Here is a 17,648-nt window from a genome sequence, read left to right as displayed (position 1 = left end):
AAAGCGTTCCTTAAATGTGGCAAGGCCACAGCAGAGTTTCTTAAAGGGTGAAGCGTTGTCCAGCGGAGGGCTACGAGGATGGTGAGGGGGCTGGAGCATCTCTGCTACGAGGAGAGGCTGAGGGAGCTGGGCTTGTTCAGCCTGGAGAAGAGAAGGCTGCGAGGGGACCTTAGAAATGCCTCTAAATATCTGCAGGGTGGGGTCAGGAGGACGGGGCCAAGCTCTTTTCAGTGGTGCCCAGTGACAGGACAAGGGGCAACGGGCACAAACTGAGGCACAGGAAGTTCCAGCTGAACCCGAGGAAGAACTTCTTCCCTCTGAGGGTGACGGAGCCCTGGCCCAGGCTGCCCAGGGAGGCTGTGGAGTCTCCTTCTCTGGAGATATTCCAGCCCCGCCTGGACACGGTGCTGTGCAGCCTGCTCTGGGTGACCCTGCTTGGGCAGGGGGTTGGGCTGGGTGACCCACAGAGGGCCCTGCCAACCCCTGCCGTGCTGGGAGTCTGTGTCTCTACATGGCTAACCACGGCTTTACACTCACCGCTGTTTTCCTGCGCCAACACTAGCCGCTGTCTCTGCCAAGCGTCCACATAATTACCGCACTGTGTTCTTATTCACAATAACGAGCTATTGAAAAGGGGTGGGGGAGGGGGAAGTCTCTCCATGGGGTTAGCTCTGGTTTAGGTGGTAGGTGCTGTCTGCGGTTGGTTTTTCTGTGTTGGGGGGGGGGGGGGAGTGGGGTTGTTGATTTTCTTTCATTCTTCCAATTTCTTTGCCACTCAACGGTGTGACTAAATACTGAGCTACTGGCACAGGCTGGTGCCAGGTTTTGCAAGAAGGGCCTTTGCTTGCCAGAAAGGTATCCTACCCACCCTCATGAGCTGTCACAATCCAGGCCGTTTCTTGGCTGGCTCACTCGAGCGGTGACTTCCCTGCGGCAGCCTGAAAGTCCTTTTGGCCCAGAGAAGAAGCCTCACCTTTGGCAGACGGTGCTGTAGGAAGGCTCGGGTACAAAGTGCCATCAAACCCGCCGCTTGGCCACGTGGATGTTTCTGTACAACCTTAGATACGTTAAATACCTCCAGGGTGTCCCCAAATGAGGGAGATCCAGGTACTGAGCAGCCTTCGGAAGGGTGAACACTGCTGGGCCTCAAGTTCAGGTGAAGCTTAAGCATGAGACCCTCAAACTGCAGCTGCTGACTGAGGAGACGGGACTGCCAGAGAGGTTTGGAAGTCACCAGGCTGGTTTTTTTCAGGAGCTTTGACGCCCGCCCTGCAACTCCGAGAACCCAGAAGTGCCGGCATTGCCTCCGAAGGGACAGCCTGCGAAAGTCGAGCAGCCCACGCGACGCGGGAGCGTGACCTTCACGCTGTGAGGTAGGCACTGGCTACCGCGGTGAAGAACTTCACCGTAACCTTGGCTTATTCTGCTAGACCTGTAAGATATAGCACGTCAGGGTTTCCACACCGTATTTCCTGCAATATTGCTGCCTGCTGCTTTCAGCCAGGACCTCTGAAAAACCCTCAGCGACTACAGACGTGTGGCAGACTAGAGGAGTTGAGTGGACAAGAGGTAATGCATGGAGGGAGGGGAAAAAATAAAAGGAAGTGGACAAAGACAACGGATAAGTATTAAACGGATGCAAAACCAACTCGCAGAGTACCGTGAGCTATGGCTTTTGAGCATCTTTGATGTGACATCGTCCCTCATGAGCCGGTTCAGCGGGCGTCTTCGGCGGCAGGCAGGGCTGCGCTGGGGCCGGAGCCCTGGCAACCGGCGTGCCGCTCCCGGCTGTCGGAGGGAGCAGGAACGGAGAAGCGACGGATCAGGAACACCAAGCCAGGAAGCTTCCGGAGCGGAGCAGAGGGGTATTAGGTGCTCCAACTCTTTCATTTTTTAAGCGTTTAAGTCACCAGGCATTTCAGGGAACAAATCTTCCAGTGTCTCACTTTCCAAGGCAGAAAGAAAATGGTTTTACGTTTTGGCAAGGAAAATTTGCAGAGTCGAGCACGGGCCTGTGGCAGTAAGGGAGTTTATAATTTTGTACTCTATCATTCTTACAGCTGGTGCCATTTTGCACTACGTATTGCTTATCCCCACAGGAAATGTATGTTCTGGAATGCACTGCTGTAAAGTAAAAAGGCCCAAGTCACTTCCTACCGATGGACCGAGCTCTTTGGCAAGCCAGGCCATCTGGAACGACTGCTTCAGCCTACGGGGAAGAGCTCTGGGTTCCAACCCCCCAGCTCGAACCTGGGCAGACCCCTCAGCCCCTCGCAAGGGGCCTGGCAGTGATCCTGGCAGGAGGGGCGCAGAGTAGCAGCGCACCCCAACTCCAGGTTTTGTTTTTGGTTGTATAATGCCAACACTGGTCACGGTCCCACCCTCGGGCTCACTGTAGTAGGTACTTCTGGTTAGTGTTGTTGATCTCAGGCACCTCATCTATTTTTGCCAAGCCGCTCATTTTTCTAGAACTGGCACATTCTGAACCAAATTTTCCTCTTTTAAAATTCTTAGAAAAACCTTAAAGGAAACTAGCAATAAAGGCACAACTTTAAAACAACACCCAAACCCAACCAAAACCGGCTAAGGCAGTGAGAGAATACAGAAAGCAGTACAACTCGTGGTAAAATATCCAAAACCTCCGTTCAAGCCATTCTTCCACTGCATGTAATTATGAAAAAAGTTATGATTGATTGTAGTAAACGCTGACAAGACGTGGCAGCGTTTTGGCAGCAGACAGAAATGAAAAGCAGAGGTTGATAAGCCACAGCTGACAAATACAGCCGGACCCTTAACCAGTGGGTAAGCTTTGGCAAACAATCCCGTATTGCTTCACGTATTTCAAGTTTACAATCAAAAGAGGCCGTTGGCTTATCTCACCCAACCTTTCCAGCAACGAAACCCAGTGAACGTCACCACGCTCCCCTCGCGTTGAGTCCCATCTGCCTGCAGCGTGCCTTCTCGGCAAGCGCCTCGTGTTGTCTGGCAGTTGTCAGGGGGATGCGTGATCCAGTCACTTCCTCACCTGAAAAATCTTTAATCTTCCTAAGCATGAAGCAGTTGTATACCCTGTTTTGAGGTTTTTTTGGACAGAGCTCTTGGTCACTTTGTTGGAAAGCTTTTATTTCTCCTTTAAAAAATGTAATGCATACTGTTACCTCGGAGAGCAACAGGATAAAAACCTTTATTGTTCTGCCTTTGTCGGAGTTCATGTTCTATTGATATGCATTTTTGTAACATTAGAAACTTCAGCTCCTTAGAGGCTTAATGTGGAGTAGCAAAAACCCTTCAAAACCAATTCAATCCCGTGTCTTCAAGTAACGTGCCACCTGGGCACCAGGAATCGCTGGGACTGGAATCAGTCGGATCTTCCACCTCCTCCTCCTCTTCCTGTGTTCTTTGTCCTCATCTCATGCCAGGCTTTCACCAGTGGCTCTCTGTTCTTCCAGATGAGCTCATGGCCGTAAGTCACGTACCACCTGAGAAAGAAAACTCCAGTTAAAGCTAACTGCAGCTTATCTCTGTATCTGAGGAACAGGCTGACCACTCAGATCAAGTAACTCGGATGCTTCGCACGGGAGACAAGACAAACGGGGGCAGAAAGAACGACGGCCTTGGAAAGGGGCAGGGGCAGGTCAGCCACTTGGTCTCCTCACTCCCAGCTGTAGACTTCGCTGCGGCTCTTGCTCGTCTCAGTCCTCAGAATGAATGGGTTTCATGCCTTTAATTTCATGCTCTCGTGATTTCTACTTAAAAAAGACGCAACAAACTACTTCCGTTTAAGAGGCTGTTAAAACAGTACTGCTGCTTGTGCTAATCCTTACGGACAACGCCGAGTAAAGTATTCTTCTTGTGTGTAAACACAGCTGCCCCATAATGCACAGCCACATTCCCTTCAAAGTGAGTTTTCTCCTATAACCATCTAAATGAAGATTTAATTACTGAAGTGTTCTAGCTTAATTTATATTCATAGAGAACTACATATGCTGATATATGAATATCGACAGAAGTGATTAAGGAGGGAGGTTTTGGTGGAGAAGCAGGAGAGGCAGCAACTGCATGAAAATCGGCTGCAGGTTCTCCCACAGGCCTGAGGCCACGCCAGAGTCCTGAATAACAAAAGTGCTTTTACAGGAGCCAGCAGCCAGTGCCAGGCCGTTCCGTTACATCATGGCTGCTTTCTGAAGCGGGCAATGGTCTGAGGCAACGTATACAATATACTTTGTCCTAAGCAGGGGCCCTGTTTTAGGATGAAGCGACCAAAATGATCGCGGGGTGAGGAAGGAAAGACACTTGTCCAACTCACAACAATTTTTACTGCAACTACTATCCTACTTTCGTAATGTGTGAATCTGTGTTGTAACGAACCAGCTGCTACAGGTACACCACGGCAGAAAGTAGTTACGAATCACCAAGACTGCACCAAACGCATTTGTGATGCCAGAGAAAGGGAGGAAAGGAGACTGTGCAGCACAGAACTTACCGACACCAAAGCCAAGAAACAGCCAACAAAGGCAAACCCACTCGTAGGCCAAAATGCAAGCGTCCTCCACCTGCTCTTTGTCTGGTTAAATGTCAGGTAGGCTTTTAAAATGCCCACAGAAAATGTTAAAAATCGCTCTTAGCAGTAAGTGTGCCAACGAAGACAACACCGCAATCGGGTAGCAGGGGAAAAACTCACTGGGTAATGCAGTTCAAACACGGAACAATGAGGAGCTGCTTCCCACAAACTGGTTTCTAGTAGTTCTTCCCAGTTAGGAAGGCTCCACTCAAAGACAACGCAGCAAGACTGAGAAATGGCAGTAAAGGCTGCTCAAGGGAATTTGGCCTGAGTTTATACTAACTCTGTGGCTCTCTCTAAATTGGTAATGAGAGGAAAAACACTCAGACAAAGGAATTTTCTTGGCTGTTTAATTCTGAAGTTATTTTAATTTGTCCATGCTGTGTTTTGTGGGAATCTTTTATGCTTTGTGACTCTCTTCAATGCACTGGGGAGAGCAGGACAGAGACAGCCAGCCCTGGTTACAGGGACACGACAATCTGACATCTCCTCTAAGGCAGTTCGGCTCAATTTCTTTCAGTTCTAAGCATCTGTTAACAGTATTTTCCACACAATTTTATAGCACTATAAGGGTAACAGTCAGTTGTGTTCAATGATACTTAAGACGACTTTCCAAAAAACCCCCCCACTTCAGAGGTAAGAGGAAGTACAGAGGAAAAAATACAGGATGAATTTAAATACGAAACAAGCAGGAGTTAGTAAAGACAGACTTACATTCCAAAGAGAGCTCCCCCAAGATGTGCAGCGTGGTCAAAAAGTCTCCAGCCTAGGGCAAGCCCTGCAGTGTCAAACGCAATTATGGCTTTTAAAGCCTGGAAAGGAACAGAACATGGAATGCACAGGATCAGTCACAGCATATTAACGGCCACTGATAACAAAGTTTCATATTCTGGCACGGAGCAAACATTTGGGATCAAAAAACATCCCACCAATTTTATATCAAAGCAATCACTGTAACAACAACCAAACAAGAAGTTTTAAACCAACAGACTCAGTCCTTAGCTGTGCCGCTCTGTCCAAATACAGACGTGAGCAGCTGCAGAACAACGCAGGGTAGGAGCGTGTCCTTTGCAAATACTCAGTCTCTTCCAATCTGCATTTCTAAAGTTACTAGAAAGCTCTAATGTCTGAGCTACAACTCGGGTCACACACACAAAAAAAAAAAGAAGTTACTTGAAAGAGAACACGCTACAAAAAACCACGGAATATGGAACTGCAACATTCCCACTCACTGCTTCTAGCATAGCTTAGACTTCTGTGCATGTGTCCTCCTAAACAGAATCCTCTGGCGGATGGAACATGCGGGGCAGCATCCCTGTCATCGTATCTGATATAAACTGATCATCACACGCTCCTAAAGGACACATCAGGAGGAACATGAACAGCTCGGTGGCCAGACACAGCACGAGGAAGGGTGTACCATCCCGGGCAGACACAAACCCTGTAATCATGTACGATTTTACTCAATGCCTCATTCTCTAAAGACCAACAGATCTAATGTTAGGATGAAATGTTACTTTCAGTAGGATTTCTTTCCCTAGGCATATGTGTTAGAACAGCAGCTATATTGCTGCATTGGATTGTTTGTTTTAAAGGCAAATTACAGATATGTAAGGAAGGCTAAACGTGTACACAGAGTTTAGAGCTACAATTACATAGCAGAGGTTCTTACCGAGGGCTAAAATTCCTCCAACATTCACACTGCAATAGCCAATGCTGCTCTTGTTTTACTGTTGCAATGAGTACTTACTTCCTCAGGGCAATGCTCTCTGTGGCTCTGCCAATATTTCCACCCTGGCCATCTTTTTTAGGAAAGATGCACTTAAAGGCTAGCATGCAAAAAAACCCAGGTCCACTGAAGCACAAGTGCAAGAAAAACATAAATGCTGCGTCTTAGAACACTTGTTCAAATCTGTAAGCTTCACTTACAGAAAGTATTAAATCTCACCATCTTGAAATGACAAAGCTTAACTGTTTTATTTAGTGGCCCAAAGATGATTAGCTTACTAAAGCAAGTCAAGATACACGAGAAGCTCTTAAATGGGGTAGTGGATGTGCTTAAAAGCACCTAATGAAACAAAAAGAAGGAGTCCTAGTGCTACCTCTGCAGAAAATCCTCAGTAGTTTATTTCTAATCCCATTGATACTTTTGTACTGATGTATGTATTCCTCTGATACTTTTACTTCTTAAAAGTATCAAGAGGTGGTATCCAAATGAGGAGGCAGGTATTCCTCCAGGGCTGGAATGTTATTTCCCTTGGGAAGTGAAACTCTGTTTTTCCCATCTTGGCAACTTTTACTTCAAAAAGACTGTATCGCTATGAGACTAGCCTGTAGCAAGCGCTGCTATAAAAACCATCACCCCTCAGAAAGAACAGCACCCGCATGCCCGTTTCCTCAGCTGGGCGAACCGGAGTCTCTCCCAGCTTCTTTCACCTCTTGGTACCAGATCTGAAACAGACCCATGGAGGATGGAATTTAGGATAGCTCTAAATTCACTACACGCTTGTGCAATGACCGTGCTAGGCTGCGACAACTTAGAATCGGTCTCCGGGACCTCCATGACCCGCGTTCTCTTTCAGAAGAAATTTTAACAGCTCAGAAACACAAAGGAAGAGGACACATGCTCAGACACTGGAGAGGTAGGGGGAAAATGTCTGAAGAGTAGGATTTCTTTGAAGTACGAAGGCACTTACGCTTCCTGCTGTAAATGTGAACATTGGAAGAAATATGATGGCTAATTTTGCTTCTGGCATCTTGGTGCATACGGCTGCAAGGACGGTCATTATAGCTCCTGACTGCAAATACATTAAAATACAGGAAAGTAAGCTGAGATGTTACCTATGGGAAAATTTATTTTTCTGCATGTGAGCCTGTTTGCCTTTTGGCTTTCATTTTCAAACGCAGCCCTGTGGTAAACCGCAAAGTACAAAGCACCACAGCAAAGTTCAGAATAAAACAGGACACCATTATTTAATTTCAGTATCTGAAATTATAAATACTGGGAATAAAAATACCCCTTATACAATTAAGAAATAACCCCCCGTCTGATTTTTAAGACAACAATTTATGCTGATGTGCTTTTTTCCCAGGAAACCCTAGAAATCTAAATTATCTGAGATGTCTGTGTTTGATGAATACGAAGGGAGTCATTCTGAAGCTTGTACCAAAACAAGGAAAATAACAGACGGACAGGGACAAGAAATCTTTTGTCAATGAAAGCAGCAATTCTCTGGCCTGTACTCAATTGACCATTGGCTTTTGTATCCGTGATGTATCTCAGTGGAAAGGCTGTGAATACAGTAAACTAACGCAACGCGTGGCAAGATCAGTAAGTTCAGATCAGTAACACTAACGGAAAGGCACTTGCTCCAGATCTAGTTTATTCACAAGATAGAGGGACAATACACAGACAGCACTCCCCAGAATTCTAACTTCAGGACAGCTCAACAGATCTTTTTCATTCCAATTGAAAAACAAGACTCTGACTTTTGGCTTTTACCAACAATTGTTTAGTAAAGTAAGCTAAGCAGCCTTTAAAACTTGGCAAGTTGTTTTAAACGTTCCACTGCTAAAACCACTTGTAAAGGCCAGACAACCACAACCCCTGCTCAGCCTGCCTACCTTTCGTACTGTGAGACTTCTGGCAGGAGTGCTGCTCGATCCGCACAGCATTCCCTACAACTTCCACTAGTACCACCTACTGATTTCGTTTGTCTGATTGCATTATCTCTTTCTAAAGTAGTCTGCTTCCACTTAGAGAAGCCAGTGATGCACAATTATGCAATACCATTTACGAAGTAAGTTCCAGAAGTGAACTGTCTGCGCAGTGACAAGAGGTCCTGCTGTTAAGTGCTCATTTACAGGCCATTAGCATTAAGTGGCATCAGTTCTGGGTTGCCACTACAGGAGTTAACATGTCTGAAGAACAGGCAAGTTCTTACACAGGAATCGCTGCCTGGTTACTTGGTTTTGGTAAACTTTCCTAGTTTCCACTACCCCAAACATAGTCTTGGCTTTTAAGCAGGTTAGAGAATAGAGCAGGCTTTGAAAATAGCTTCAGAGATCACGACAAGTCTCTCACACTCTGAGATACTTACAGCTCCGAGGGATGGTTCAAACCTTCCGGTGGCCATCTTAGCAACATAACTGACGAAAGTGGAGATAACCCCTAGAAGAGAAAAATGACTATTGGAAACAAGGCCAGCAACGCAGACAAGCCCCAGAAGCGCAACCGTGTTATCTGTGCACCTTCCCAAAGAAGCTACTGTAGGTGGTGTGGTTCGGGGTTATTTTTTAGAGGCGGTGGTGTTCATTTTAACTTGAATTAGCCATCATCTTTTGCCACGAAACTCCCATGAGTCTGTACTGAGCTATTTTATTTAGCCAAAATAGCTAAGCACGACTTAAAACCAGATACTTGTGTTGTCATGGTATTTTGAAGCCAAATATCCTAAACCCATCAAAATTCTATATGACAGCAAGTAGCGTAGAGCAATGTGTGGGACTGAACGATGGCCGTCTGCCATCATACATCGACTAACCATGCACACGCTTTAATTGCATGAATATATAATTTTTAAGTGTTGGAAATATCTATGTATTTAACATTACCAGCAGAAAGATACACTGCAAGGAACTGCTCGCATCCCAGAAGAGAGACAATACTGCTGGAAAAACTCCATAAAACATACATATTTGCTGCCATGTGGAACAGAGAGAAGTGACTAAACGTAGAAAGCAACATGGGAGAACACAGGGCTCCTAGAAAACAGAAAAACAATGAAGAAAAAAAACATCAGCATTTTAATTTGCTTCAACTCACCTGTTACACAGACTAGAAATCTATCAAGACGTACCATAGGCTAGTTATGCTTAGAATTCTCAAATACAAGCTGTGTAATAAACCCAGAAATGTAACAAATTTCAAATTCCATGCAATATCTTTTGAAAGGTAGAACACCTACACCAGAGATATGCAAGCCGTACAAACAGCGACTTTAGAAAGCCTTAATTAGCTACTGGGGCAGCTTTCGTACAACGCATTTATCTTACAACACATCTCCTATGCTTTGGAAAGGAAAAATTTTATTATATAGGTATATGGTGAAAGATTTTTAATATATTATATGAGCATCTATATAAAACTATTTTGCTACAGTGACGGACTCGCAAAGAAAAACTAGTTTTCCTTTCAGAAAGCTACTAGCTCTCCTCACTGAAACAGCAGCCTTGAAAATGGAAAAAACCAGCCCACTAGCAGGTTTAAAGGCCAACATTATTTACGACAGGAGCGTCTGGGGTGACTGATGCTCAGCTCTGCCTAACAGCTATCTGCAGCTTTGGAGTACGTGTGGGGAGGGGAACTGCTCCAGTTCCCACCCTTTCAGCAGAAATTCAGAGGACAGCAGAAAGTACTCTCCTAACACGTTCGTCTCATCCTTTTAATTCTTTTCTCTGCTGTAGAAATGAAAGCTAATTGTTCTGCCATTAGATACTACTTGCTTTCCTAAGTTAACCTCTTCAAAACATTTCACACGCTGTGAAAGACAAGGGGTTTTGTGTTTTGTTTTGGGTTTTTTTTTAATGTGACCCAAAGCACAGCCTTGAAACAAGGACTCCGTACCTAACGTACAGACTAACGCTCGTCCGTTGATAAAGCGCACACGCGTGTGACTGACGACCATTCTATCTGCATCCCGCAGAACATTAAAGGAAGAAAAAAATCAAACCACATTTGAGACTGGTTTTTGAATGGCATTACACAGTACGATCTGTTTTCCTCCTTCCCAAAGACTGGTGCAATCAGCACTCCGTCCAGGAAAGCCGTGACACCGCTTAGAGAAGAGCCCCTTCACCTGTACAAAGGCAGGAGCCGCATCCCACTGAGTGCAGTAAAAGGCCAGACAGCAGGCACCAGTTTTGACATTACAATATTTAGAAAAGCACTGATGAGGTGGTTTTTTTTTTCTTAATTCATCACTTCTAACTTTTTTCCCCTAGAAGCGTTTTCTGTCTAGACAAAATGATGTATTTGGGCATGAGCAGGATTGTGTGATGGAACTGCAAGTCAGCTATGTGCCATCCGCAGCTTCCGCAGTATGATCAGAGGCTCTATTACATCCCAACGTAGAGAAGTCCCCCAAATTACCGGCCACTTACTGGAGGATGGATCTGAGGTGAAATATGTAAACATAACCCGTCGCATACCAGGCAGCCTCCACAAACAGAATACAAAGACATTTGCAGCTATAATACCTAATAAAAGGAAAAAACAGTATAAAAGCAAATTATGAATGTAACATGCCGTAACACTTACTGTAAACAAGTATTCAAAAGTAAGCTTACAAGAATCATACCTTGTCTTCACTATTTCATTAAAAGCAGCATCTGCGTCTTACTTTATAGTGAGTTTAGAAAAAGCAAAGAAAAATACCAAAAGCTGTATTTATATAGTGGAAGCCTTCCAGAAATATGACATTTAATTGCAGCTGTTTTAACGTACGATGTAATGAATGAAAGCAACAATCCAGAAAATCTGTAGGTAAGACAGCCAAGTTCTGGTTTCAAATCTCTATTCCGGTGCAGAACCAGTGAAACGAGCCAGCTTCAGACATCCCATTTCTCACCTCTCTAGCTGCTTATTCCCAAATGCCACCCAGTTGCTGCAGTTACATTTAACCACACGCAAACACGCGGTGCATTTCCGTTTTCTGGGGAGGTTTGTTGTAAAGATACTGTTTAAAGATGGAGGGTAAGAAGTTGAGTTGGCATTGCTATGGCACAGTTACCTTTGGGCGACAGCCTCCTCGTTTCGGCCGGGATAGGGTTACCTTTCTTCCTAGCAGCTGGTATACTGCTGTGTTTTGGAGTTGGTGGCAGAGCGATGCTGATAACTTACAGATGTTTTAGCTGTTGCTGGGTAATGTTTATACGAAGTCAGGGACTCTTCCAGCCTCCCACGCTCTGCAGGGCGAGGAGGTGCAGGAGCAGCTGGCAGGGAGCACAGCCAGGAGAGCGGACCCAAACCCCCCAAAGGGACATTCCACACCACAGGACATCGTCTTCAAAACATGAACTGGGTGGGCGGGGTGGCTGGGGGCGAGACCGCTGCTCAGGGACGGCTGGGCATCATTTGGTGGGTGGCGAGCAACTGCATTGTGCTTCACTTGCTTTCTGTATTCTACTATTATCTCTTCCTTTGCTGTCCTATTAAACTGTCTTTATCTCATGAGTTCTACTTTCTTTTTCTCCCTTCTCCCCATCCCACTGGGGGGGAGTGGGGGGTGAGCGAGCGGCTGCGTGGTGCTTAGCTGCCAGCTGAGGCTACACCACGACAGACAGCAAACGCACAGCTTCTTATTTCACAGATGTTTATTGCAATCTTATTTCAGTTTAAATAAGAATGTGGATAATTAGAAACATAATGATGCAAAGTTATTGTTTCTTGTTTAAAGTGCCTTCTCTATTTCTATCCAAGCATTTAGGTATTTAAAATATAATAGCCAGAAACATTGAAGCAGAAAATAAGTGTGCATCATTTACAGAACAGTAAATGTCACGTAATTATTCTCTACTTGAAGTCTGTAATAAAATTAAGAACTGTGGAAAAACTACGACGGATGAAATCCCAGAACCAAAATTTCAATAGATCTCTCCTTTTAGCACTCCATCCTGTTCCACCACGCTCTTTTACTAGAGGAAGTATTTTCCCCACACGCTACACCAAGACGCTACAGAACCCTTGGCAATTCCAGGACAGAAAGCCCAATCCCGTCACGGCAATCAGGGGTAAAGTATCCAAACGGCTCGGGGTCTACCAGCCAGAATTTATATCGCTTGTCAGATCAGCTCCATGCTCAGGGGTAGTCTGGGGACTAAAGAACATGAAACCTCACCCTGCCTGCTCCAATACAGTGTTTGTATCTGTGTGGTGACTTGGCCTGCATGTTGCAGAGCAACTCCAAGCATTGTACCAAATTTTTTGATGGGACTTGTTAGCATGTAGAATATATAAGAGCAGATATGGCTTAGCCACTTTATTTAGATTTTAATCAAGTTCTCATAGATTTCTCTCCACATATCACCTTTATCTGGGGCAGCTCAAGTGATGTTAGGCTAACCAATTGACATCACAACCAAAGGAAAGCTCACAAGATAGTTGCTTCTTGTTTGCAATACCATGTATGTAAAATAGCAACAAATGATCAGAGTGTTTTATTTGCACATATCAGTGGAATACATACTCATATTCCTCCTAAAAGCATTTGCTGGTTTTCACAGTTCCTGAGAAAAACTGTTGCCGTGGAAAGATTGCACCTAATCCTCCACACTTTCTCACACAGACACATAGGAATTTTTTTAATGCATACAAAAATTAGTTTGTGAGCAGGAAGTGTAGCAGAAGTAGGGTATGTGCATGGAAGTTTACACATGCTTTGTGCCTAACAAGCTAAACGTGGTGTGAAAGCCATCTGTTTTAACATACTGTACCTGTTTGCCATATTTCTCTTCCCGTGAATGTCTAATACTTGTAAGCTAACACAAACCTGTCACAGTCCGCTGGCCCTCAGTCAGGCTGTTCCACCAGCTGTTAACCTGGAACGGAATTGTTGCCCATCAGTGCCACTGCGGAGTATTTGCAATTTCAAAAACAGTTGCACAAGGTTCTACCTTTTTAAGAATGGAAAGCGTTTGTTTGAAATCCGTTAAGTAAATCTGTTTCAAATTTTTAAATTTCTGACTGGTTTAGCTTTTCAGGTTGGTATTTTCCTTACTCAAGAACAGCGATCTACCCTCCTTTTATAAAACATCCCCATACAGATGAAGAGTTTCTTCAAAACGATCGGGGTTATATCCTTTTACACAGCTCCACAGGCTTACCCCCACTTGTGCTAAACAAGGATCTAGCCCATAATGCCTACTTCAGCAGATTAGCCAACGTCAGCACGAACCCTGCCTCGACCCAGCCTTGCCCTAGCGCTAACGTCACACCACCCACCTTTGGGAGATCCCACTTTTGTGCCAGGGTCACTTTTGCAGAGGTGGCTCACAAGATGTGGAATCCATTCCCCCTTGCGTCCAGCTCACCCAGCCCTCCTCCAAGTTTAAAACCCCTGCAAAAGTTTATTTTGAGCGCAGTCAGCCCACAGGCAAATTCCACCCCCATTTCCCTTCCTCAGCTTTCAGAATCATTTCGGACATATATTTTCTTCATCGCTTATTGACCTTCCAACCATACTGATGGGGACAACGTCATAAAAATTACCCCTAGATTGGAGGTGGAGGGAAATAATGCTGCATGAAACACATTGTTCACTATTTGATTGATCAAAGTAACAACTTCGCTGCTTTTTTTTGTTGTTTAGTTCTCTGGCACAGGATACAGATACCGGTATTTCCTACAAAGTTCTCCAGTATAAGCACACTAAGAAAACAACATTTTTCTAAAATACAAGAAGTAGATGCCCTCAGAAGCTACTGGGGGATCCTGAATTTTTAAAAACAGAACTTACCAGTTCAAGATGGGGATTGGGAGTTTAAGCCCATTAACAACAGGGCAATTTTGTTTTATTTCTCGGACAGCTAATCACCAGATCTTCCTCTTCAGATTTTGAAGGAAAACAAAAGTATAAAACCAAAACTATTTAAAACATTAAGTGGCAATCACAATCTCACCTGCAGTTTGTATACACGGAGCAAGAAAGCACGCTGTACTGGGCCTGCTGGCGTTAGCTTTCTTTGTAGCAGCTCATACCTGGTGCTGTGCTTTAGGCTTCTGACCAAAACAGTCCTGCTAACACACTGATGTTCTAGCTTTTGCTGAACGGTGTTTGCACAGCATCAAGACCTTTTCCACTCCTCGCTCTGCCCCTGCAGTGAATAGGTCGGGGCTGTGCAACAGGCTGGGAGGGGACCCCACCGGGCAGATGACCCACGCTAACCAAAGAGATAACTCCCTACCACGTAATGCCATGCTCAGCAATAACAGGGAAAAGAGGGGATTTTAGGAGGTTTAGGCAGCACCTTTTGCTCATGAACAGGCTTGGCATTCATCTACCTACAGGAGATCATAAGCAACTGCCTTTGCATCACTGGTTTTGTTTTCTTCTCTCCTCTCCTACTTCTTAAACAATTTCTTGGTCACTGTTTTATCTTCATCCCCAAGTTTTCCTGCTTTTATTATTCCCTTCCTCTGGGGGTCTGGGAGTAAGCAAGCAGTGGCGTGGTGCTGAGCTGCCCGCCAGCGCTGACCCGCAACACACCCATTTCGAGAGAAGTACCACAGCAGACAAAAATCTCATCACAGAACCAGCCCCTCTGCGTCCTACCCAGGACCCCGCGCTTCTCCAGCGCCACGCTCAGCCCTACTCCCCTTGGACAAGCGGACCTGGAAACGTAATCGAGCCTCGTCTATCACAAGCCACGGCAGTAACCTTGAAACAAACGTAAAACGTACATGTGTGTTTAGTTGTAAATACATTTAACTGAAAACTACATGAGCGATCCTTTTGGGATGCCACTAAATTTATAATAGGTCTCGCAGTACTTGCGTTGCTCTTACTGCCCAAAGCATTTGAATGGAAATGTCAGCTGTCACAAAGAACGAAGCCCTCTAAACCCTCGTATTCGTGACGTGCAAGTTGAAAATGCGAATGCACTTCAGAAGCCAGAGCATTAAGAAGTGGTATGCGTAAGGTTGGGAATTTAAGCTAGCTCTGTCCTCTTTGGGAGCTTGTGGTCACTTCTAAGAACACTTAAGCACAGCGAGAATAGAATTTTTTAATAGCCAAAAAACAAAAGGTACCTAGTTCAGCTACACAGACTAGACCTGCATTTCAGGGTGAGGACAGTATTCTTCTCCAGCGTTTGGCACTGATATTGCTACAGTTTCCCAGAAGGAACTCTACCACTTTTTCTCGCCAGGATGTGTACCTACTGTGATTTGCTGAGAACCTATTCAGGACAAGGGGCAATGGGCACAAACTGGAGCAGAGGAAGCTCCAGCTGAACACGAGGAAGAACTTCTTCCCTCTGAGGGTGACGGAGCCCTGGCCCAGGCTGCCCAGGGAGGCTGTGGAGTCTCCTTCTCTGGAGATATTCCAGCCCCGCCTGGCCGCGGTGCTGTGCCCCCTGCTCTGGGTGACCCTGCTTGGGCAGGGGGTTGGGCTGGGTGACCCACAGAGGGCCCTGACAACCATGCCATGATGGGATTCTGGGATTCTCCAGGCGCAAAACCGGGACGAAGAGGCTCTGCCTCGGGAGCAGCGCAGCAGCCGGAGGCCGCGGCCCTGGGGACCCCCCGCCCCCCGCGTACCTGCTTTCGGAGGTCCCCCCTCTTCTGGGGCCGTATTTTATCCAGCCAGTCCGCCCGGGCTCCCTCCAGGTAGCTCCTCACCCGCGACTTCACCGACTCGTACTGCCAGATGGCGGCCGACCCGAAGGCAGAGCCTGTGAACTGGGCGGCAGCGGGCCGGTCACAACGAGCCCCCCTCCCCCGTCCCCCGAGGCAGCCCCCGGCCCGCAGGACCCGCTTACCCCCACGGCGAAGAGGAGCGGCTTGAGGAGGCGGCGAGGCGAGGGGCGGCCGGCGCGGGGCGGAGGCGGCGGGCAGAGGCTGCGGCGGGGGGGGCGGCGGGCCGGGCCGCTCCTCACCGGCGGGCCGGGGGGGGGGAGGCTCCTCGGGCCGCGGCCGCGCCCGGCGGAAGCCCTGCCGCTGCTCCAGCAGCACCGTCAGTCTGCGGGAGCGGGGAGGGGGAGAGACGCGGACCGTCAGGACCCTCAGCACCGCCCGAGCCCCGCCAGCCGCCTCCCCCCGCCCCGCCGGTACCTGTGCGGCCGCGGGGCCCAGCACCGCCACGCCATCTTGGGCGGCTCCCCGCGCGCCGAGCGCTTCCGGGGCGGCCGGCCGCCATCTTGTGAGGGCAGGGGAACCGCTCGGTCTGCCCGCCCAGCCCGCCGAGCCGCGGGCTCCCCGCTCCCCACGGGGCGCGGCCTCAGGGGTCCCCCCCGCGTCCCGCCCCGGCCGCCATCTCAGGAGGGTCTGACCCGGCGGGGTCCCGGCTCTGACACCCCACCCCGGCCGGGTTCGCGGGCACCCTCAGCCGCCATGATGAGTGTGGCAGCTCCCTTACCTCCCGGGCCCGCTCGGCGTGCAATTAGGGCTTCCCATGGTTATTAACTCATTCTTTCCTCTAGAAGCCTTCTGGAATAGAGCCTGGCTCCCCCTCGCCCGGGGCTCAACCTGCAGCAGCCGAGAAAGGAGGGTGCTGGGGCCGCTTCCTCAAGCCTGGCCTTGCCGCACGTGTGCCAGGGCTCCGTCACCCTCAGAGGGAAGAAGTTCTTCTTCGGCTTCAGCTGGAGCTTCCTCTGCTCCAGTTTGTGCCCGTTGCCCCTTGTCCTGTCGCTGGGCACCAGTGGAAAGAGTCTGGCCCCATCCTCCTGACCCCCACCCTGCAGATATTTAGCGGCATTTCTAAGGTCCCCTCTCAGCCTTCTCTTCTCCAGGCTGAACAAGCCCAGCTCCCTCAGCCTCTCCTCATAGCAGAGATGCTCCAGTCCCCTCCTCATCCTCGTAGCTCCTCCAGTTGCTGCAGAGCTGGTGAGACGGCATGCCGGCAGAGAGCCGTCAGCACCCAGCCGCTGCTGCCGACACCAACACCCTCCTCAAATCGAATGGAAAAAGGGAATGGGTGTGTTTGGTTTGAAAATAACTCATTATTGGTGAGTTTCCTGAAGTTGCATGCACCTTTCTGGTTATCTGCGTTGCTGTGGAGACACTAATGGGACAGCCAAGCGACCTACACGCCGGTCATGCCCGGGCCTCGCAGTGCGGAGCTGCCAGAATCAAGCAGCTGTATAAAGAGTGGTTTATCTCCGGGAGGACGAGAGGCAGCAGCGTGAAGGGTTCCCCGTGGCTGTGAGGAACAGACTCCACGGGAGAGCGGTTTGGCCGTCTCCAGCCCCGAGGCCGCTCCGTTGTGACTGGGTGACCTGACCCACCGCTGAAGCTGTGCGTTAGCAGGACGCTGGCGTCAGTGCGGTCCCTTCGAACCCAAATTGCTCTGCACTTCGTTGTGTGAAGGGA

At 47.8% G+C, this 17,648-nt stretch overlaps 1 protein-coding gene across 1 annotated transcript; it reads right to left on the bottom strand.

Moving 5' to 3' along the window:
* Window positions 1-2,993: 2,993 nt before the first annotated feature.
* PARL (presenilin associated rhomboid like) lies at window positions 2,994-16,476 on the bottom strand. The gene is given in 11 exon segments (XM_075417558.1): window positions 2,994-3,479; window positions 5,276-5,373; window positions 7,258-7,359; window positions 8,662-8,732; window positions 9,176-9,325; window positions 10,724-10,819; window positions 13,111-13,159; window positions 15,879-16,019; window positions 16,100-16,192; window positions 16,194-16,299; window positions 16,392-16,476. Coding segments are annotated over 11 exon segments (1,062 nt in total). The 5' UTR covers window positions 16,427-16,476; the 3' UTR covers window positions 2,994-3,358.
* Window positions 16,477-17,648: the final 1,172 nt, after the last annotated feature.

The sequence above is a fragment of the Opisthocomus hoazin genome, chromosome 4 (assembly GCF_030867145.1).
Source record: "Opisthocomus hoazin isolate bOpiHoa1 chromosome 4, bOpiHoa1.hap1, whole genome shotgun sequence".
NCBI lineage: Eukaryota > Metazoa > Chordata > Aves > Opisthocomiformes > Opisthocomidae > Opisthocomus > Opisthocomus hoazin.
This window is presented reverse-complemented; position numbering and strand designations above follow the sequence as displayed.